The sequence below is a fragment of the Chelonia mydas genome, chromosome 6, assembly GCF_015237465.2.
Source record: "Chelonia mydas isolate rCheMyd1 chromosome 6, rCheMyd1.pri.v2, whole genome shotgun sequence".
NCBI classification, from domain to species: Eukaryota; Metazoa; Chordata; order Testudines; family Cheloniidae; genus Chelonia; species Chelonia mydas.
The window spans coordinates 111,559,172-111,580,720 of NC_051246.2; the positions used below are offsets into that span (position 1 = coordinate 111,559,172).

Below are 21,549 nucleotides of genomic sequence, written 5' to 3' on the forward strand. Positions count from 1 at the left end.
TTCCCATCAAATCACTTAAGCAGAGACTAAGGCTGTCTGCAGTACCGCAGGATCAATGCTGCTGCGATTGATGCACCGGGAGTCGATTTAGCGGGTCTAGTGAAGACCCACTAAATCAATGGCAGAGCGTTCTCTGGTCAACTCCAGTAGTCCATTGGGAATGAGAGGAGTAAGGTAAGTCAATGGGAGAGCATCTCCTGTTGACCCAGTGCGGTGTAGACACCACAGTACGTCGATCTAAGCTACGTTGACTCCAGCTACGTTATTTACGTAGCTGGAGTAGCGTTACTTAGGTTGACTTACCGCAGTAGTGTAGACATAACCTAGGTGTGGAAAAACATCAGTAGAAAAGATGAATGGTTTAGAATTTGGAGCATGTGAAAAAGGAGGCAGGGGCTGTAATAGAAACTTTCAATCTTAGCTGTAGAAACTGCTATAATTATGAATAAGACAACTTTGCTACTATATGTAGTTTATTTAATATTTCAAGAGATAAAATTGAGGATATTGGATTTTTTTGTATGAAGCAAAACTGAAACTGTTAATTCATCTCAATTTGTGTCCATACACTATAGTCTGATACAATTGCATGAGCAATTAATGCTGTTATATAATCCAGTGCATTTGACGTTTAGGTGACACCAGACCTTTTTGGTCTCATACTTTCACAATGAGGAGTGGGAACTGTAACTCCTTTAATTTAAAATTCTACTGCTTCTGTGTTAAATCACTGTCTATCCTACAGTATCAGGCTGAGTTTATAACTAGTTAGTGGCTTTGTTGGCTCCAAACATAATTTGTTTCTGGGCCCACTGGCCTGGTCTATGCTGACAGTTCTCGGGAAGTCTCCCACTGGTGTTTGGAACAATGGAAATGCTAATGTGAATTGGCTGCTGACTAGAGTTGTGAGACTTTTTTCTGGGAGAAACAATTAAAATAATTTTTTTCTATTACATTAAATATGTAGAAACAAACAACTTGAAAAGATTGGTAGGTGTCTGTCAATTAGTCTCTGCTGACTTCATCTCTGAAACAAGTCCTTTGGTTATAATGCAGCTGGAGTTTTTAAAAATTCCTTGGAAGACTTCCCAAGGCTAGATACAGCCTATTCTTTCTGCAAGGCCAGCTGCAGTGCACCAGGGATCTTTTAAAATCTCCCGGAATCCACTGTTTACTGAGCTATGCCCGGATATGTGGTATAGATATCTGGAGAACTTTGGACCTGATACTGCTAGAATGGTGCTGCAACAGTGTGGATTCACTGAACAGTTTGTGCTTTAACTGATTCTGTAGAAGGTTCAATTGAAAATGGATAAAATGTCTATTGTAAACATGGCTTTGGAAACTGCCACTCCGCCATATTGCAACAGGTGCAGTCAGCATTGGCTCTCAGTGCAAAAGGTAGTCTTTTTCTGTGAAGGTCTTCAGAACTTCAGAATTCACTCTCCTTCACCCCTTTTCCTGATTTCAAGTAAGCCAAGTTTGTTAACCTTTGTGTTCTTCTGCATAGCCCTTCCCCTTTTCCCAGCTTTTAAGGGGAGAAAAAGGGTAAGCTAAGGGTTTGTAGGTTTGTGCATATCCCGAGTGTTTTTTTCCTCTTCCAGTTTATAGGGAGAGAGGTTGTTTTGATTTTTGTACCCTTACTATTTGGTAAGGCTGATCAGAGCTTTGGATAAATGTGTTCCAATTTTTATACAAATTGAAAAAAATATTTAGAATTGTTATGTTTAGACATTTAAAAAACAAACCACAAGTCTTCACTTTAGGTGTGTAAAATTGGGTACGTAGTCTGAATTTTTTTCAGAAGTGTTGAATACCCACTGACTTCAGTGGAGGCTATGGATGCTTCAATCCTCCTGGAAAACTAAACCATTCTTATTCCTATTCCTATGCCTAACTATAGATTTGTGCCCAAGATTCTGGCCTTAAATGATAGAGCCATTATGAGTTTTGTCTTATTCATCCGGCAGGCTATACACTGAAATACTTCTGAAAGTGACTCTTCACTTTCAAAGCACGTATGGTTTTTATACGTGACCTAAAATGAGATACATAAAAATTATGCAAGTTTTATTGAGAACTTGGGAACACAATTTTTTCTAATCTTATTAGTTTTGTCAAAAATGAACAAGCTAAGCCTTTGTAATGAAATGGCCTGAGACACTTAATTTTGAAATATAAAATTAAGAAAGTGACCGTGTCTCCCAGTTTTACTGGGACAGTCCCTGTTTTTATATGATTTTGCAGGAACTTTTCAGCACACCTGAAATATCTTGATTCTGCATTTAATTAATAAACATCTGGTTTTGATGATCACAAAACTGTTAGTATCTTGCAGGGTGAATTTTGATTTAAATCATGATTTAAATCACTAGTCAGGAAGACTCGGTTTAATCATGGATTTCTACTTAAAAGTGCATTCTTTTTGGGTGTTATAACCTTAATACAGTAACTCCTCCCTTAATGTTGTAGTTATGTTCCTGGAAAATGCAACTTTAAGTGAAACGATGTTAAACAAATCCATTTTCCCCATAAGTTCTAATGTAAATGCGGGGGGTTAGATTCCAAGGAAATTTTTTGGGGGCAGACAAAAGGCATTATATACTGTACTGTGGTTGGGAAGTGCCCCGGCTTACCCCACACAGGCACAGCCCGCTGCAGGCAAGGATGCTGGGAAGCACCTTCGCAGCAGCAGTGGCAGCTTACCTAGAGAAGAACAGGCGCTGACTTTGCCGGGGGATGCTCCTAGCCCGCCTCTTCCTGTCCCCACTCCACTCCCACCTCTTCCCACCCCCACTCCACCTCCTCTCAGGAGCATGCTGCATCCCTGCTCCTCCTCCCCCCCCCCCCCTCCCCCCCCCCCGGAAAGTCCTAAGCACTGCCAAACAGCTCTTTGGCGGCGCTTAGGACTTTCTGGGAGGAAGGGGGAGGAGTGGAGACGCGGTGCTTCTCCTCTCCTCCCCCTCCCTCCCCAGCGCTTTGCACTCAGGACTTTCTGAGAGGGAGGGGGAGGAGTGAAGACACGGCTCTTTCCTGCACTTCCCCCTCACTTCCAGAAAGTCCTAAGCGCTGCCAAACAGCTGTTTGGAGGTGGGGGAAGCATTGGGAGGGAGCGGGAGGAGGCGGAGAAGAGGAACTTGTGCAATGCTCCCTTGTAAAGTTGCTGCTCTTCCACAAAATCTTACAAGCAGTGGACAGAGCAGGCAGCCAAACGACGTTATAAGGGAGCATTGCACAACTTTAAACGATCATGTTCCCTAATTGAGCAGCGACGTAACTTTGAAACAACGTTAAGCGGGGGGACGTTAAGTGAGGAGCTACTGTACATATTCTTCACAACTCAGAGATAGATGTAGGTTTCATTTTTAGACTGTACACACTATACGTTTTTAAAGTGATTTATTTTGAAAACTTTTCAGATGAGTTTTACAGCTATAACCACTCATTCATTTTCTGATATTTTCATTTACCAAAGGTAATTAAAGCAGATATTCACCTCCCAGTGACCTCATAAATATCTCCAATTCAACAGATTAATCATTAATATTTGGAAGATTTTCTTGCCATGTTGTATTAGGAGGAGAACATCACCAGACAGACATTTAAATTGTTTTATTTAACTAAAACAAAGTTATGTATTCTGGATTTTTTTCTTCAACAGTAAACATAATACTTCAAAAAATAAGAATATGAATTTTTGAATTCAGTTAAACATTCAAGTTTTTTAAAATCAGGTTTGTTTTTGTTAATTATTTTGAACTGAAGTAGTTGTTTAAAAAACAAAAATTAAATAGACTAAGTCAGCAGGTCAACATGAGAAACTTAAAATATTGGCTTCTGCAGCTAACTCAATCATCTTCACCTTCGTTTTCCTGTTTGTTCGTAATCTGGAAAAGAAAAACAAGCTTTCCTGCTTTTTCAGGTCCCAAACGATTTTTCAATTTGGAATGAATTAGTCCAAAGGACGAAAATATTCTTTCTACGCAGGCAGAAGAAGCTACTGCTGTTAAAAGTGAGGTTATCACTTCAACAGTCGCTGAATCCAAGTGCTTAAGTGACTTCCACCAGTTCTCTGGTGTGACTTTCTTTAAAACATCATCAGCAAACATATATTTTCTTGAATGGTTTTTATTCCCAAACTGGGTCTCTTTTTGGCCTGCTGCCATTATAGGTTTTCCCTTCTAGTGGGAGAATGGTATGGTAGATCTCAAATCAATGAAGGCTACACTCAGATCTCAAGACTTCTGGAATATGCTGCTCAAACAGTTTCACTTTTGTTTCTACTGCCTGTCCCTTCCTTCTCACATTTATCTGCAGACTTCTTCTCCTTGTCCAGATCTATTCCAACCCCAACAATCTTCTATTCATTGAACTTTTTGAAACTTTGCACTTTTAGAGAGAGGTAAGGGATTGACTGTGTACACAAATTTGCGAGGAACAACAAGGATGAGGTCTGTTATTTCTCACCTCTATATATTTATTTATTTTATTTATTTAAAACCTTTTTTGCTAACAAGCATGTTATTTCTGGAGACACAAATTCACAGTTTGAGAACTGCAAAACTAAGCATCTCTGATGGTATCTTCTAGACTGAGCACTGAGTTCCATTGGGTAGATAGAAGGATTAACCTAAATCTACACAGAAGCCCCTGGACCCTCATAAGATAGGGTCCCTAATCCATGAACTATTGGAACTTATTTACACAGTGCTGGGAGAGAGCTTTCCCAGCGCTCTAAAAAAACCACCTCCATGAGGGGCGTAGCTACCAGCGCAGGTGCACTGTCTATACTGGCACATTACAGCACTGAAACTTGCAGCGCTCGGGGTGTTTTTTTTTTTCACACCCCTGAGCAAGAAAGTTGCAGTGCTGTAAAGTGCCAGTGTAAACAAGGCCTTAGGTAGATATTAGGAAAAAAATGTAAGGATAGTTAAATTCTGGAATAGGCTTCTGAGGGAGGTTGTGGAATCCACATCCTTGAAGGCTTTTAAGAACAGGTTGGACAGACCTCTCTCAGGGATGGTCTAGGTTTTTGTTTGTTCTGCCCTGTTGCAGGGGGTGGACTAGATGACCTCTCAAGGTCAGCCCTATATTGCTATAATTTTATGAAATGAACAAGAAAGGGCCCAAGAAGTGCAGAGAGTCTCCTCATGTTCATCTTCCAGGGAGCAGGGTCAGCTCTCTTTCACAAGTAACTTATGACTTGTACTCCCCAAATTTAACTCATTTGTGGTTAAGGAACTGACAAGTATTTATTTAAAATAATAATAAAGACACTTCTTTCATACACCTATTTTCTCCACAACTTGTGCAAGAGCTGTGAACCTCAGAATCTAATGGTAAGCACCCACAGAGCTAAAGACCGAGAAGGAATGAGAAGTAAGTACAGTGATCCGTACCTATGGTCACTATTGTCCCCCAACTCATCACAGGGAAAAAAAACAAAGCATTTCTAAAGATTCTACTACTCAGGAAAGCTAATCCAGGCAGAGGTGTCCTTCCTGTTTGTTTCAATCTTCTGATGCTGATTCCTCCAAGGAGGGGCAGGTCTAAGAAGGAAGCACAAATCCAGATTTTGCAGGTACAGGAGTCCTTCAATGTCATCCTGCAAGGGAAGGGCAAGCTTCAGAAGAGGAAACAAGAGGGGAAAAGAAGAACTCTTCCAGTTAGAATTTTTCAAATCCGTGCTTGAGGACAGCTTCCAATTTACATCTACCTCCTGAGAAAACTTCTAAGACTAAGAGGAGGAACTAGGTCAGAAGAATGACTACACCACTCGGAAGTGTTATCCCTCAGATCCAAAACAGCCATATATTGCCCTCAATACGGCCTTGATAGATGTGATCAAAGGGGAATGGAAATCCCCAGAAAAAAACAAAAAGACCAAGCAAGGTTGTTAAGCATTTCAAGTTCCTGAAAAATCCCAGACTCAAGAAGCAAATGTTTAATGTCCACGCTGGTGACAATCAACGAAGTAGACATTCTGTCATTATTTGAAAAATGGGAACTTCCTCTTCCCCATTTGTCGCCTTGCTTGTGGATGTGCTGTAGTTGGCCAGAAGTTGCACACTAGAAATCTCCAGTCATTTCTGTGTCCCTGTATCATCACACTTTAGTTCACTTTAGTTTAGGAGAGTCCAAATTCTTGGAGCCTAATACTTTCTAAGATGGTACTCATGGTTCAGGAATTAATTACCCAGAGCCATGGTGGACAGAGTAGTACTTGCATCCAATGCCAAGTTTAAGAGATGAAGGGCACACACAGATGAATTCAATGCAGGGAATTTGGATGGAACAGGAGAAGAAACGCTGTAAACAGGTTGGCATTCAGGACAACTGTGCCATGAATTCAGAGCTCTCTCCCCATAGATGAATATGTCCCATATGGTAATGGTGAGGGACAACACTACTACAGTCGCCTACATCAATAAACAGGATGTGACAATGTAGTCATCCCTGCCCAATGAAGCCCATCTTTGACATTCTGGGTGGAGGAAGAACCTACAGTCCCTCAGAGCTCTAAATACTGGAGAAAAGAGGAAAATGGTTGCCAGGTGGCTAAGCAAAGGACAGCTACATCAAGCAAAGTGGAGTCTGAACCCAGAAGCTTCACTTTATAGTGAGGAATTTCAGGGTCCTTTCAAACTTGTTTACATCTGTAAGGTCCCCTCCTTTCCCTCCTGAAAGAGAGATCCAAAGATAGTAAGCATAGGTGCTTCTTGAGGTGGCCAGTAGCCCTCCTGTATGCCTTTACTTCCCCCCGCCCCCCGCTACTCAGAACTAAGCAGAAGACAAGGAGGGAGAGTGCACTGGTGGTAATAGTGGCTCTGCATTGTGTGAGGCAGCCCTGGTTCTCCAGTCTTTCAACATGGCTCAGTCTGATCCCACTGTCCTCCCTTTTAAGACAGGATTCGCTTTCTATGGGACTGATGTATCAGTCAGAGTACAGAAGACTAACTGTATGGCTTTTGAATGGTCTTGTAGGAGACATGGGATATACAGAAGCTGTAATCTCCACTCTGCTGCCATCTAGAAAAGCTTCCACAAATTCCTTCTATTCTGTGAACTTGGTGGAAGTCCAAGTGGCGGTGAAAGAAACATTGCTTTTCTCTGAGTGGATAAAAATTAATGAGAAAAACAAACTGATTTTATTAAACTGCATTTTTTAAATTTAAATGTTTTTCTTTTTGAAAATAACAAATTTAATTTTGAAACTTGTATCCAATGTTAAGGCCTAAACTTACTATAATTTTACAATAATTTAAATTAAATAAAAATAGTTAAGCAGTACATGCTTGATGCCAAAGTATTAGTCAAACCACAGAACCTGGTAGAAGTTGCTGAGTATGCACCTGGAACCAGAGTTTACTGAAGTGCTAAACCAGCTTTGACAGCAGATGCTTCTTCTGCAGGTGCATAAAATACTTTCTTCGTTTATTGAATAATTAGTTCATTCAAAGTTGGGAAACCAGGTGGAAGATGAAAAAGCAGAAAATCTTGTTTTCCTTTTCCAATCTCTAAATAAAAATAAAGGTGTGAGAGGATGAGATCTACTAGGTCTAAAACCCTAAAGGGACATGGTGACTAGAAATAGTTCAATTCACTAACTACAGATGTTTCCTTTGTTTCATAAATCGGTTTTAGATACAAAACGTGTTTTTATAAACTTAGTTTTTTCTGCTGTATTCAGCACCTTTAATGTAGTTTTTATTTAAATAACTGTTTTGTGCGTTTTGATTGAATTCCAGCTTCCATCCAAATGCAACTTGACATGGATCATGAGTACATTAATCTAGTAAATAAGAAATTATCATTTGCCATTTTCTAAGATAATTTAAGAATCTGAATGATGTTTTACTTTGTTAAACTATATAATTGCTTAAATGTGTAAAGATAGTGGTATCCTAATTAGTAAAAAGTTCTAAATTTAGTGTAAAGGCAAATCAATATGGCTTTTATGGTTACTAACTGGTGAGAATCATTTTCTTTAGGAAAATAAATACAAATGCAAAAGATTAAAATCAATTATTTAAATTAAGATTTCCTACTTCCTGCTTTAAATTATGGTTAAAATTGGTGATTTAAATTACTTTGATTTTAATAAATTCACCCCATTTTCTCCTCTTCCATCTGTTTGCAGATTTTAGAATTCTTACAGGAAGGTCTGATCAGGGATTTCAGTGTCAACATTTTAACATTGAAACAAATGGCTGCACTATATAGCATACTTTCCTCCAAAGGCCAGAAGACATCTCTTTACCTGAGTTCTTGAGCATTTCCTCAGAGCTGCATCTTTACTTCATTCTCCTAAGATTAATCAAATGGCATCATGGGAGCTCAGTTTGGTTGTTACTGCCCTGATTCTGCGTTTCTTTGAGCTCCTTGGGAAAGTACCCATGTATTTTGTCTCCAAGATGGTTTTCTTGATAGCAGTTACTTCTACCTGGAGGGTGTCGGAGGTAGGGGCCTTCCCTCTTGAGGAACAGTACTGCATATTTCACAATGATGTGGTTCTCTGAACAGACCTGGTCTTCGTTCCAAAAATTAACTAGGTTTTTTCACAGACCAAGAAATGGTGCTTCCCTCTTTGTCCAAAACACTGTATCCAGCAGAGATGCTTGGACATACATTGAATGTTTATAGATCCCTCAATATCTACATCAATCACACACAGGCTTTTCACAAGTCCAGTGCTCTAGATATTCTCTACTATCAGGATGTAAAGAAAAGCATTGAAATCTACTATTTCAGGTGGTTGAGATGGTGCATCTATGAAACGTATAAATCAGTCTGTCTCCAATAACCAACAACATAACCCACGCTTGAAAATGGTGGTGGCCTCTGCAGGGTGGCCACCTGGGTGTCCGTTCATACTTTCTCAATTTTACAACTGCATGTTCAGGTATCTGTGGGTATCACCTTCAATAGAAGGGTGCTACACGTTATCCTCTCCCAGTAGAGGAAGAGGAATTTAAACACAACTATACCCATTTTAAACCCCCCCCCCCCCCAAGGGATGCTGCTCTAAAAATTCCATCAGTTAACAGATGCATGGACCTTGTAAATGAAGGAGGATAAGAATTTTATTCTGAGTTATAAGGCCTAAAGAGCTGATGAAACTGTTCCACCACCCCACCCCACCCCACCCTCAAAGTTTGGAGCTGGATTTTCCATGTAATATTGGAAAATTAAGGCCTCGTACATCAAAAGGGTACAAGCCCTTTTGGGCAAGTCACATAACTACAACATATACCTGTGCCAATTCAAATATGAATATTCCTGTAGTTGTAAGTTCTGAACCTTCTAAATACCTGTCTTTCCATGGTCTGAAGGCAAGTAGAGTGTCACTGAAACAAGTGTAAAGGGATAGCTGCTTTCCTGTCAACTTGAAGCCCCCAGCTGCATCTGACTTTGAGAATGTGGTGTGATTTCACATCTTAATTGAAGGTATAGGTGTGCTGAATCTCTAGCATGGACTTCCTTCCTCAATTGTTCTCTATGCCCGCTGAATGTAGGGCGAGCAGTAACAGTCTTCAGGAGAAATTGAGGTTTGATATTAGGAAAAACTTTATAAGGATAGCTAAGTTCTAGAATAGGCTTCCAAGGGAGGTTGTAGAATCCCCATCATTAGAGGTGTTTAAGAACAGGTTGGACAAACACCTGTCAGGGATGGTCTAGAGGTATATTTGGTCCTGCCTTAATAGAGGGGGCTTGACTAGATGAGCTCTTGAGGTCCCTTCCAGATTTACATTTGTGTTCTATGGTTGCTCGACCAATGTTAGTTCTTGAACTGAAATGGGTGTAAAGAGAAGGTTTTTTTAAAAACAATTTAAAATTGATTCTTTCAGCTGCTCTTCTTTCATTGTTGACTCTTGTAATATAGCCAGAGAACAATGAAATGACAATACGTCTTCCAGGACAGAAAGGAGACTTTAGGGGAGACAAATTAAATAGTCTCAATGTCTCCAGTCTGTTACGTGGAAACTATTCCATGCCTTTAACTTTCTTTGCCAGTCTGAGCCCTTTTATTTACCAAGGGTCATGTGGGATCCATTTCTTCTTCCAGAATAAATGTTAAGGTTCCAGTAGTCCAGGCAGCATGTGTATAGACTATATGAGCTTCTTATTATACAGAACAATGATAGAGAATAGTCTCCTACAAATATCTTTATGGTATTGGCACTATAAAAAGAACCCTGTGAATTATTTGTACTGCCGTAGTGCCTCAGAGCCCAAATTGCAGACAAGGATTCCATTGTGCTAGATGCTGTAGAAACACAGAACAAAGACTCTTCCTGCTCCGAAGAGCATACAGTCTTAAGCGTAAGAGAAGAGGCAACAGATGAATGCAGACGTGACTGAGTACAAGTAAACAATGTGACAATATTTGTTGGCATGGTAGCTGTGGTCTCAGCACAGCAGCAACCAAACTATTGTCAAGTTTTTTGTAGGCATCGCAGCGAAGGAGGGATTTGAAGGAGTGTAATAAGTGAGTTTACAGGGAACTGCTCCCAAGCACGTGGGGCAGAATGTGAAAAAGCATGAAGGTGTTAAATTTTCAAACAAGCAGTCTAGTTTCTATATGATTTTATAGCAGGAGCAAATATTGAAGGAGTGCATATAAGGAGTTCAAAGTGGCTCCAGAGTTCCCTACTGTAGACATGACATAAGAGATCTGGTGGCTAAAAATGTTTCCTGTGCTGTAATCTGTACCACACACAACTCTGCCTAGCAACAAGTATGTGGGAAAGCTGTTGCCAGAAAAGTTGGTGGGGGGAAGGAGACATTTCCCCCGTCCATCGGCGCATTCCTTCTCAGAAGGAGCCCAGGTGGAAATGTGACTATTTAGAGGCTGGGGCCTAGATATTATTCTTTGAGTGTCATTAATCTTCATGTGGGATGTAGTGTAACCACAATTGGTGGACGTTATTCGGTATTTAGTAAAACTGAAAGACATATGTAGTAAGCTTCTTGGTGTGTGTTAAATTGCTGAAAGCATCTCACCTTTTGTTCACACAGCAATGGTAACTTACTAAAGCCAAATTGGTTAATATTTAAAGTTCCTTTATAACTTAAGGTTTTTCTCACTACATTTGTTAACCATTGTGTTGATCATCTTGCTACATACAGCAAACTTGTTCACTAATAGAATTTAGTTTATCATAAAAAGTGTATACATAACAGACTATGTTTTTGTTTTCATTGCTCTTTTTGCAGGCTGCTGACTTGAGTAAACCAATAGACAAAAGGATATACAAAGGAACGCAACCTACATGTCATGACTTCAATCACTTAACAGCCACAGCAGAAAGTGTCTCTCTACTAGTGGGCTTCTCTGCAGGCCAGGTGCAACTTATAGACCCTATTAAAAAAGAAACTAGCAAATTATTTAATGAGGAAGTAAGTAGGAATCTTGATCTTTTTGCATGCAAACATGTCATATTTTAAAAAGTTATTATGTAAATAAGCTCAAAGATTGCTACTAAAAATATGTGAACTCTTGCATTATAAGGTGTTTTTTCACAAAACAAAAATTGTATAAGTTTTGTCTAGACTAGTTATGGTTGTATTGTAACTAGAGTTAGTTGATTGCCAGTTGACTCGAGTTAACTAGCATGAATGTAAACGCTACTGTAGACACTCCACAAACATTGTGTTCAAGGGTGACAGACAGAAACAAACACTTGTGCACGGTAACACATGGTTATTGAATGGCTGCACAACTAGCATAATTGCCAGATGACTTGAATTTAGAATTTGCAATTAACTCTAGCAATCAAAAGCTTTATTCTGGACAGCCTGAAAGAAGTCTAGCCTGGCTCAACTTCCAAACCTAGCCTACTCCTCTTGGGATTGGTGGGAGGCCTCTTCTCCTCCCTCCCCTGACAGCTGTAGAGAAGGGTCTTGAAAGCAGTCTCATTCCCAGTAGGGTGTTGCTTTAGACCTGTCTAGTTCCTCTTCACTCTTCTAGGAGCAGCTACAACTAGATCAGGAGAGGGAAATTCTCTTTACGCTTTCCTCTTCCACTTCCCCTATCTTCTCCCCTATTCCCCTTGTCTCGCTGAGTGGGGAAAGTTTGCGTTTTCTTGGAATGCAACATTTAAAGGTGCCTTTTGGTAGAAACCAAAGTACAGCAGAGTGAAGCTTCACTGTGATTTTGTCTATACTAGAAAAAATGGGACCTATAATTCACCACTGGTATAACTGCATTGGTGTGAGCTGTAGTTTAGACAAGGCACAAGTGGCCTCTGAAATTTTATCACTTTCACATAAATGTTAGTTTGACACAATGGCAAACTTCTGTGACCTTGTCGGCACTTGAATTCCCATTGATAAGGCTACCATTTAATCACAGAGGTCATGGCAGTCACGGATTCTGTGACTTCACTGGACCTTCGTGGCTTCTCGGGCTTCAGGAGGCGGAAGTGGAGCAGGACTGTGCACCTCTATCCTGCAACTCGGGCCGACTGGAACCAGGACCCTACAGCCCAAGCCCCGCAGCTTCCTCTGGGGGCTGCAGCAGAGGCTGTGCACCCCAGCCCTGTGGCATCCCGAATATGGCAGGGACTGCAGCTGGAGCTGCATGCCCAGCCCCGCGCCTGCCGGGGGCTGCAGTCAGGGCCACACACCCCAGCCCTGCAGCATCCCATGCTTGCAGGGCTGGCCTTAGGGAAAATGGCACCTTGGACGAACTTGCATTTTGGTGCCCTGGCCCCTGTGGGCGAGACACCCCCCCATTGCCCCAGCCCTCATGGGCTTCCCCACCCTCCCTTCCCCCCTAACCCCTGCACTGTGCCCCCTTCGCCCCTAATGCCTGCTCCCCCTTCCTGCACCCCAGTCCCTCCACTCCTAACCTCTGCATTGTGCCCTCTTCACCCCAACCCTGCACTCCTCTCCTGTGCCCCAATCTCTGCACCCCTTCAATCCTACCCCTGCACCTCCCTCCTGAGCCCCTAACCCAGGGGTGGGCAAACTACAGCCCGCGGGCTACATCCGGCCTGTGGGACCGTCCTGCCTGGCCCCAGAGCTCCCGGCCAGGGAGGCTACCCCCGGCCCCTTCCCCGCTGTCCCCCTTCCCCTGCAGCAACACTGCTGTGCAGGCAGCGAGACTTGCGCCCGCCCACCTCCCAGGCTTTCCAATAAGCCTGTCCTGCCGCTCTGAGCGGCATGGTAAGGGTGAAGGGATGGGGGGTTGGATAAAGAGCAGGAGGCCCCATGGGGCAGTCAGGGGACAGAGAGTGGTTGGATGGGGCAGAGGTTCGGAGGTGGGGGCAGTCAGGAGACAGGGAACAGGGCGGGTTGGATAGGGGGTGAGGTGTTGGGGGGGGGGGGGGGAGGTCCTGAGGGGGGGCTGTCGGGACAGGGAGCGGGGGAGTTGGATAGGTGTGGGAGTCCCAGGGGGCCTGTCGGGGGGCGGGGGTGTGGATAGGGGTCAGGGCAGTCAGGGGACAGGGATAAGGGGTGGTTGATGGGTTGGGGGTTCTGAGGGGGGCAGTCAGGGGGCGGGAAGTGATAGGAGGCGGGGGCCAGGCTGTTTGGGGAGGCACAGCCTTCCCTACCCAGCCCTGTATACCATTTTGCAACCCCGATGTGGCCCTTGGGCCAAAAAGTTTGCTCACCCCTGCCCTAACTTCTGCACTTTGTCCCCTTCATCCCAACCCGTGCACTGTGTGGCCCCTTCACTCCTACCCTGGATGCAGGGAGCCCTGGTGTGTGTGTTGGAGGGACTGTGTGTGTGGTGTGCGTTGTGTTGAGGGGAGTGTGTGTGTGTGTGTGCCTGAGTGAGTGAGTGAGTGTGCTGTCTCTTTATGAAAGCACTCAGGGTCAGGAGCCTGAACTAGGCTTGTTCAGACACAAGCAACTGCCAACAACTCCGGACCCGGAGAGGCAGCAGTGCGCACAGATTCCCCCTTTTCCGTCACCCCAACTTAGTGGAAATCGGGTACACGGGGGAGGGAGACACACCGCCGTCAGCCCTTTCCCCCTCAGTAGCAGGTCAGGTGGAAATCTAAACCCTGCGCACACTGCCCCCTTGGGCAGGCCGCCCTGGGCAGATGCCTGTATGGCCCACCCCAAAGGCCGGCCCTGCGTGCTTGGTGGGGGCTGCGGCTGGGGCCGCGTGCCCCAATCCTGAGGCTTCTGTCAGGGGCTGCAGCCGGGGCCGCGTGCCCCTGCCTGGTGGCTGCACCCGGAGACCATGTGCCCCCACTTGCAGCTTCCCAGGGCCATGTGCCACCCACCCTCCTCCTCCCCCAGCTGCAGCTGGGGCTTCAGTCAGAGCTGCGCACCCCTGTCCCACAGCTGTGGCCAGCTCTGTAGCAGGGGCTATGTGCCCCCTGTGACTGTAACCCTGGGGCCAGGGCTGTGCTGCCTCTCCCCCTCCATGGCCAGGGGCTCAGCCTGTCTGTTCGTGCCCTGCCCTCTCCTCTCCCACGGGGCTCCATTCCTACCTCCTACCTAGCCCTGCCCTCGCCCCCCCCCCCCCCCCCCCCGGTTATTTTTTAGTAAAGTCACGCACAGGCCACAGACTCCGTGAATTTTTGTTTATTGCCCATGATCTGTTCGTGACTTTTACTAAAAATAACCGTGATAAAATCTTAGCCTTACACATTGATGTAGAGGAAATGGTGATAACATCAATGGAGACTTCTTCCTAAAAACCCCAAGTGAAGACATGACCAAGCCTGCATTCTACCTACACAACTCCTTCTAAAAGATGAAGGTGCACTGGTGGTGAATTAGTTCTATTTTTTGCCAGTATATATGATGGTAATAGAATAAAAGTTGATAAATGCATTCAAACAGCTTGGGACACTCTCCCCATTTCACAATAACTGGTTCCATTAAAGTGAAGTGAATTGACTCTCATACCACTGAGGCAATTAACAAGTGAGATGGTATTCGAAAAAAACAAACTTATGGCAGAGAAGGTCACTTAATACTAGCAGTATTAGAGATGGGAAATGCAGCTAATAGTGACAAGTTTGGTTGCCTGTGCTAACCTTAAATCTTAAAATTGCCACCATTAACCACTATTTTTTCAAGCTGAAGTGTGGTTGGTTGCAACTATCAGTGTATCGAAGTGTAGACTTTTACTTGTTCTCTGATCCTGACAGTTTTAATTGTAATAGATTCCTCAGCTATTGCTGTCAAATCTGGGAGCCACCAAGGGGCAGACAAATTGAGACCTTGACACATGCAAGAGTTAGGAAATGTTTGCATCCAGTTCAAAACTTGTCCAGGCTTGTATCTCCTGCAGAATACAGTTGTCACCAGTGATTTGAAAGCATTTGGGGGAGTGGTCAAAATATGACTGCCTCCTTTTTTAAAAAACAGACAATCTCTTCTGCCCTAAATTAGTGAAGATGGGAGATTCCTTCTGACAAATATCTGATTAGCGAAGTAACCTGCTGATATCCCAGATCTTTACACTCATAGTTGCCTAATGAAACAAGTTCAGTAAGATAAAATCAGTCCTATTACTTTGTGATCAAAATATAAAATCATTGGAATATGCAAGACATAGCTTCTTGAGCATTTCAAGTCCCTGTTACTCTGGGGGGAATTCTGTGCCAAAACATTAAAAATTCTGCATGCAATATTTTAAAATCTGCATGTTTTATTTGTCAAAATAACACAATATAAACATGCCAGTTTCAATTATTTTGGTAATTTATTTCAAAATACCTGTCAGCAAGTATGCTGTAAGAACGAACACACACACACACACACACACACACACACACACACACACATATTCAGGAAATGTTTTTTTTGACAAATAGATTCCTTCCTGGACATGTTAATGTAGAACTTTGAATAATTCATTTAAACTACAATACAGAAATGTATTTCCACACCCCACAAAAGCAGTGCAAAGGCTTGGGGAAGTCAGGGGTAATGGAGGAGCTGAGGGAGAGGGAAGGAGCTTAGGAGTGAACCTGGAGGGTTGTTAGGTGTGGGTGGGAGAAATATAGAACTTTTTCTTTGGAGGGCAGGGCAGGGGTTGTTAAGGAGTTGGGGAGCCTCTCCCATGCAGACCCTGGCTGACCCCAAGCCTCTCCCATTCAGTCAGGCACATCTGCCCCTGTCCCCATGTATCCCTGCACTCCCCTGGCTCAATGCTGTCACCTCACTAGCTACTGGGCCCACACCCCAATCTGTTCTCCCCACCCTCACTAGCCCTTCTGAACCCAAATCTGTGACCCCTCAGCAGCCCCGTGTTCCCCTCTCTGCCTCCTGACCTGGCTCCGCTGGCAGGCTGCTGTAACGAGTACAGTTGGCTACTAGCTGTTGGTGGTGGTCAGCCAGCTGTTCTGGGCACAGCTGCTTCTGGTGGGCAAAAGGTAGAACTGCAGCACTTCTTGGGCAGACAGTATTTTCTACCATGCGGGGAAAATTCCACACCAGACATTAATTCTGTGCATACACAGTGGCTCAGAATTCCCTTAGGAGTAGACTATGGAACCTCTTGCTTCTGGTTGGCTGTTCAAATTCAGACCATTTTTGTAGTGATGGAAAACTTTGTCTTGTATGTGAAATAAATTGGTGGTGGTCTTATTTCCAGTGAACAAGTCTGTAATCCAATTACAGCACCCTCTGGTTGGGCAACTGAACTATTAACTATGAAGCCTGTGGTCTAGGCATTTTTGTTTCTCCTGTCTCTTTTGACCCACACATTAAAGCCATGTCTCAAATCTTGCAGATTCTCCTCGCACAACATCTCCAAGATCCAACTTCTCCTGTCTACCCACACCACCAATTTCTGAGCAAATTCTTTTATCTCCTTCTCCAGCCTCTCTGCCTGTAACCAGGTCCCCTTTCAAGTCTGTTAATGTGGCTGCTAGGATTATCTTCTTGTTTTACCTTCCCACCTTTCACCCTCTTAAGTCCCTCCACTGACTCCTTAATTTACTGTATCAAATGCAGAGTTTTCCTTGCTTTCAAAATCCTCCACAGTTCAGCCTCATCCTACCTGTTCAACCTGTTGTTTATAGCAGTGTCTCTCTGCCAGTTACCACCCACAGGTTTCTGTTTCTCCAGCAAGCATTTTAGTGCTTTCTCCCATGCTGTACCTTGTGAATTGGAAAAGCTTCCAGTCAAAAATCCATAAACCCATTACCACCTTCTCCAAGCCCCTCCTCAAAACTCTGCTCTTCCTGATGCATACAGAAAACTGCAACCTTGATGGTTAAGCAGGTGGCAAGTTGTGATCACTTACTAAGATTTGCAAAAAGAAAAGGAGTACTTGTGGCACCTTAGAGACTAACCAATTTATTTAATAAATTTAATAAATTGGTTAGTCTCTAAGGTGCCACAAGTACTCCTTTTCTTTTTGCGACTACAGACTAACACGGCTGTTACTCTGAAACCTTACTAAGATTTGTGAACCTCCCATTTTTGTTACCTTTAGTCATCTGCATCTCCACCTCAATCTGCTTGTTTCTCATCCACCTATTATGTCTTGTCAACTTAGATTGTAAGCTTTTGGGGGCAGGAATTGTCGTCTGTTTCTGTACAAAACCTTCCATTAATATGATTGTGGCCTTCAGGTGCTAGTGTAATATAAATGTTGAAGAATAATCACCCCTGTAGATGGGGTCTCTAGCCCACTGTTGAGCCATGTTAATAGAGCAATGCGAGAGCTTCCGTTGTGCCATCTCAGTACTTATTCCATGGCTAGAGGACAGATGTGGCCTGTGGCAGGCAGGATTGATCCAGTTTCCTAGCATCATACTTTTAATAAAGGTAATTTTCTAACTAATATTTGTTGGGGCCACAATAGAGGCATGATTGGCCAACAACAAAACAATTACCACAATTAAAATAATGAGCACAGAAGCCAACTCTTCACCACAAAAACCGAGCAAAACTGCTATTTGAAGATGCTTGTTATTTCAGAAGAAATTTGCTAGACTAAGTTACTGTTCTGAATCTTCAAATACAAAATGATTTAAACTCCACTCTTTCGTAGTGCATAAGAAACTGAATGGTAAGTACTTGGCCTACAGAGTTTGGCTTTCATCCTCAGATCGACAGCAGCAGAAGTGCTTCAGAGCATAGCTTGAAATGTTCATTTAACTGCTGCTTTTCAGTGTGGTAGACACATATGCAGAATGAATATAATTATCTACTGCCTCATCCTTCAATTCATTTTTTTTCTGACAAATATTAAAGTGTACTCTACAGCCAGTCAGTCCCTATGTGTTTCCCTGGGAACTCCTTTTTTACTTACTGCAATCTTGACTTTTTGTATATCTCAGCTGTTCTTTCAACCTACAAACTGTGGCCCATAACACTTTCACTTATTTACTGCTGTTGCTTGTTTCTGCCCTAGATCACATTGGAGGTGTGGGTGGTCAGGTGGGCAGCGTGATGGATCAGCTCAGAGTTTACAAATATCTATTGGGCACCATGGCTGGACTAGCAGGCTCAAGCAGCCAGGTGAAATTTGCTAAGCAGCTTTCAATTTTTTCAGCACTAACAAGACACTCAGAATATCCTAAATATGCATATTTAATACACATGGTCACTCATTCTCTCTCGATCTGTGGAAGTACTTAATACTTTAAATGAAACTGCTTCTTGTACAGATGGTGATCTAATGGACTTCTCTGTTCCTCTATATGCACCGAATGCATCCGATGAAGTGAGCTGTAGCTCACAAAAGCTTATGCTCAAATTTGTTAGTCTCTAAGGTGCCACAAGTACTCCTTTTCTATATGTGAAGGGTAACTTGGAAAAGGGATGCTCTGATTTAAAGTCTCTGACCAGTGCTTATCTATAAAGCCATCAATTTTCCATCCACCTCTGGGAATTTGGTTATTGTAAGTCATAGGAAGTAATCACTGAATATACCTATAGTATCTATCTTGGCACACATTCACTGCAGACTTCAGTAACTCTAGAAACTTCCAGTGGGCTCCTAAAAAAAACAAAAACAAAAAACAAAAAAAAAACTTTTTTTTTTTTTTTTTTTGAGGGGAAAGTCCCATATGTGGCTTTTGGGATTTAATCTGAACTCTGGTCTTAACTTTATATTAGATATTCTGTTAGAGTGTAGGTGAGTAACTTCCATTCACTCAGATTGCATACTATTTTTGAGACCCTATTCTTTGGCTCCTTAAGTAAACCTCTTGTTTTTGCTGAGTTTGTAGAGGTAAATCTAAGAGTGTTAAATTGTGATCTATAACAAATTGCCCTAGTTACTGAGGTAGATTTACTATTGAATAAAAATTGGACTAGTAACTGCCTATCTTAAGGTGCCTGGAGCTTCTTTTGGAAATAAAACCATTTTAAAACTGTCATGAGTTTGACAGTGTTCAAAATTCCGTAAAATTTTCTTTTAATAGATGTAAACTGTAAAACTATCACTCTTCTAATGCGTATCTTGTTCTTTGTTTTTCACAGAGACTAATAGACAAGTCCAGAGTAACCTGTGTAAAATGGGTACCAGGGTCGGAAAGCCTTTTCCTAGTAGCTCATTCCAGTGGAAATATGTACTTATATAATGTGGAGCACACTTGTGGTACCACAGCCCCACACTACCAACTACTTAAGCAAGGAGAAAGTTTTGCAGTCCACACTTGCAAGAGTAAATCCACAAGAAATCCTCTACTTAAATGGACCGTAGGCGAGGGTGCCCTGAATGAGTTTGCTTTTTCCCCTGATGGGAAATTTTTGGCATGTGTGAGCCAAGATGGATTTCTTCGTGTGTTTAACTTTGATTCAGTGGAGTTGCATGGTACAATGAAAAGCTACTTTGGGGGACTACTATGTGTGTGTTGGAGCCCAGATGGGAAATACATTGTAATAGGTGGAGAGGATGACTTGGTAACGGTTTGGTCTTTTGTGGACTGTCGAGTAATAGCTAGAGGCCATGGACATAAATCATGGGTTAGTGTTGTGGCATTTGATCCATATACCACTAGTGTAGAAGAGAGTGACCCAATGGAATTTAGTGGCAGTGATGAGGATTTCCAAGACCTTCATTTTGGTAGAGATCGAGCAAATAGTACACAATCTAGGTTATCAAAAAGGAACTCTACAGACAGTCGTCCAGTAAGTGTTACATATAGGTTTGGTTCTGTAGGCCAAGACACTCAACTCTGTTTGTGGGACCTTACAGAAGATATTCTCTTCCCTCACCAACCTCTGTCAAGAGCAAGGACACACACAAATGTTATGAATGCCACAAGTCCACCTGCAGGAAGTGGTGGAACTAATCCAGGAAGTAATGGAAACAGTATCACAACACCTGGAAACTCAGTACCCCCTCCTCTTCCACGGTCAAACAGCCTTCCACATTCTGCAGTCTCAAATGCTGGCAGTAAAAGTAGTGTTATGGATGGTGCCATTGCTGCTGGTGTTAGTAAGTTTGCAACCTTATCGCTACATGATCGGAAAGAAAGACACCATGAAAAAGATCACAAGAGAAATCATAGCATGGGACATATATCTAGCAAGAGCAGTGACAAACTGAACCTAGTTACTAAAACCAAAACGGACCCAGCTAAAACTTTGGGAACACCTCTCTGTCCCAGAATGGAAGATGTTCCCTTGTTAGAGCCTCTTATCTGTAAAAAGATAGCACATGAAAGACTGACTGTGTTAATTTTTCTTGAAGACTGTATAGTCACTGCTTGTCAGGAGGGATTTATTTGCACATGGGCAAGGCCTGGTAAAGTGGTAAGTTTTAATCCTTAATGCTGCATCAAAGAACTAGAACTTTGAATAGGTAGTTTTCTCAATATACCTGATTATTAGATATAAAATTTCTTTATGCTTAATGTAAAAAGGTTATTTCCTCAGAGCCATACTTTTGGATACTGCATGCCATATTTCTGAATGATTTGAAGTGTCTTGGGGTATATTTCTTAGTTGCCTTCCAACCAGAGAAATACTATATATCCAAAGTTTGTGTTCCTATATTTTCAAACTTTTTTTAATCTAAACACAACATAGTGAAGACAAAGATTTAAAAACTAGATTAAAAGTGTTCAATCACTAAAGTAACAATATTAGTCATTCACACATTTTCCTATGCTGCTGTTTTCCTGTGTTTTGAAATACTACTGCTTTGAGTTGACCATGAAGTGCTAGCTTTTTTAGAATTTAGGTTTCCCATCTGAAAACTTAAGTGTGTAACACTACCTTTTTATGGATTTCTGGAATATTAATAAATGTCAGTCAGCTTGTGAGCAAATTTTTTAAAACTCTCTGCAGACCATATTGGGAATAATTTGCAGTATCTTCCCTGAAATTGTGAATCAGTCCTAAATGCATAATACAGTCCTAATGAGATTTTATGAACCTGTATAAAGATCCTGATTTTGTTTTTATAGGGGTCATTATCATTAGAAGAATCATGGCCATGGTTTAAAAAGAAATTCTGCATAAACAGCTTCATGTTTGGTCCAATAGTGTCATTTTTACTAGTCAAATATGCAGGCAAGACAAATTTTTTAGTAGGCTTTTTTCAGGCCATCACTTCTGTCAATTTAAGGTAATACATTTCTAGGGTTTTTAGACTCCCTTGTAAAAGCCTCC

The 21,549-nt window shown here is 42.4% G+C and overlaps 1 protein-coding gene across 11 annotated transcripts in view; it reads left to right on the forward strand.

The window, feature by feature from the left end:
* WDR20 (WD repeat domain 20) overlaps nucleotides 1–21,549 on the forward strand; it is a 71,185-nt gene that overhangs the window by 20,255 nt on the left and 29,381 nt on the right. For 8 of the 11 annotated variants that reach the window (XR_006291371.1, XR_006291370.1, XR_005225610.2 and 5 more), the window contains exons 2-3: nucleotides 11,218–11,400; nucleotides 19,411–20,688. Coding sequence is in view for 7 of the 11 variants with exons in the window: in XM_037900965.2 (XP_037756893.1) it covers nucleotides 11,218–11,400; nucleotides 19,411–20,688 (1,461 nt within the window). In the remaining 4 variants the exon portion in view is untranslated. Of the gene's footprint in view, nucleotides 1–8,140; nucleotides 8,460–11,217; nucleotides 11,401–19,410; nucleotides 20,689–21,549 lie in introns of those variants that run through there. The other 3 variants (XM_037900968.2, XR_006291372.1, XM_043547861.1) reach the window with 3 other exon arrangements.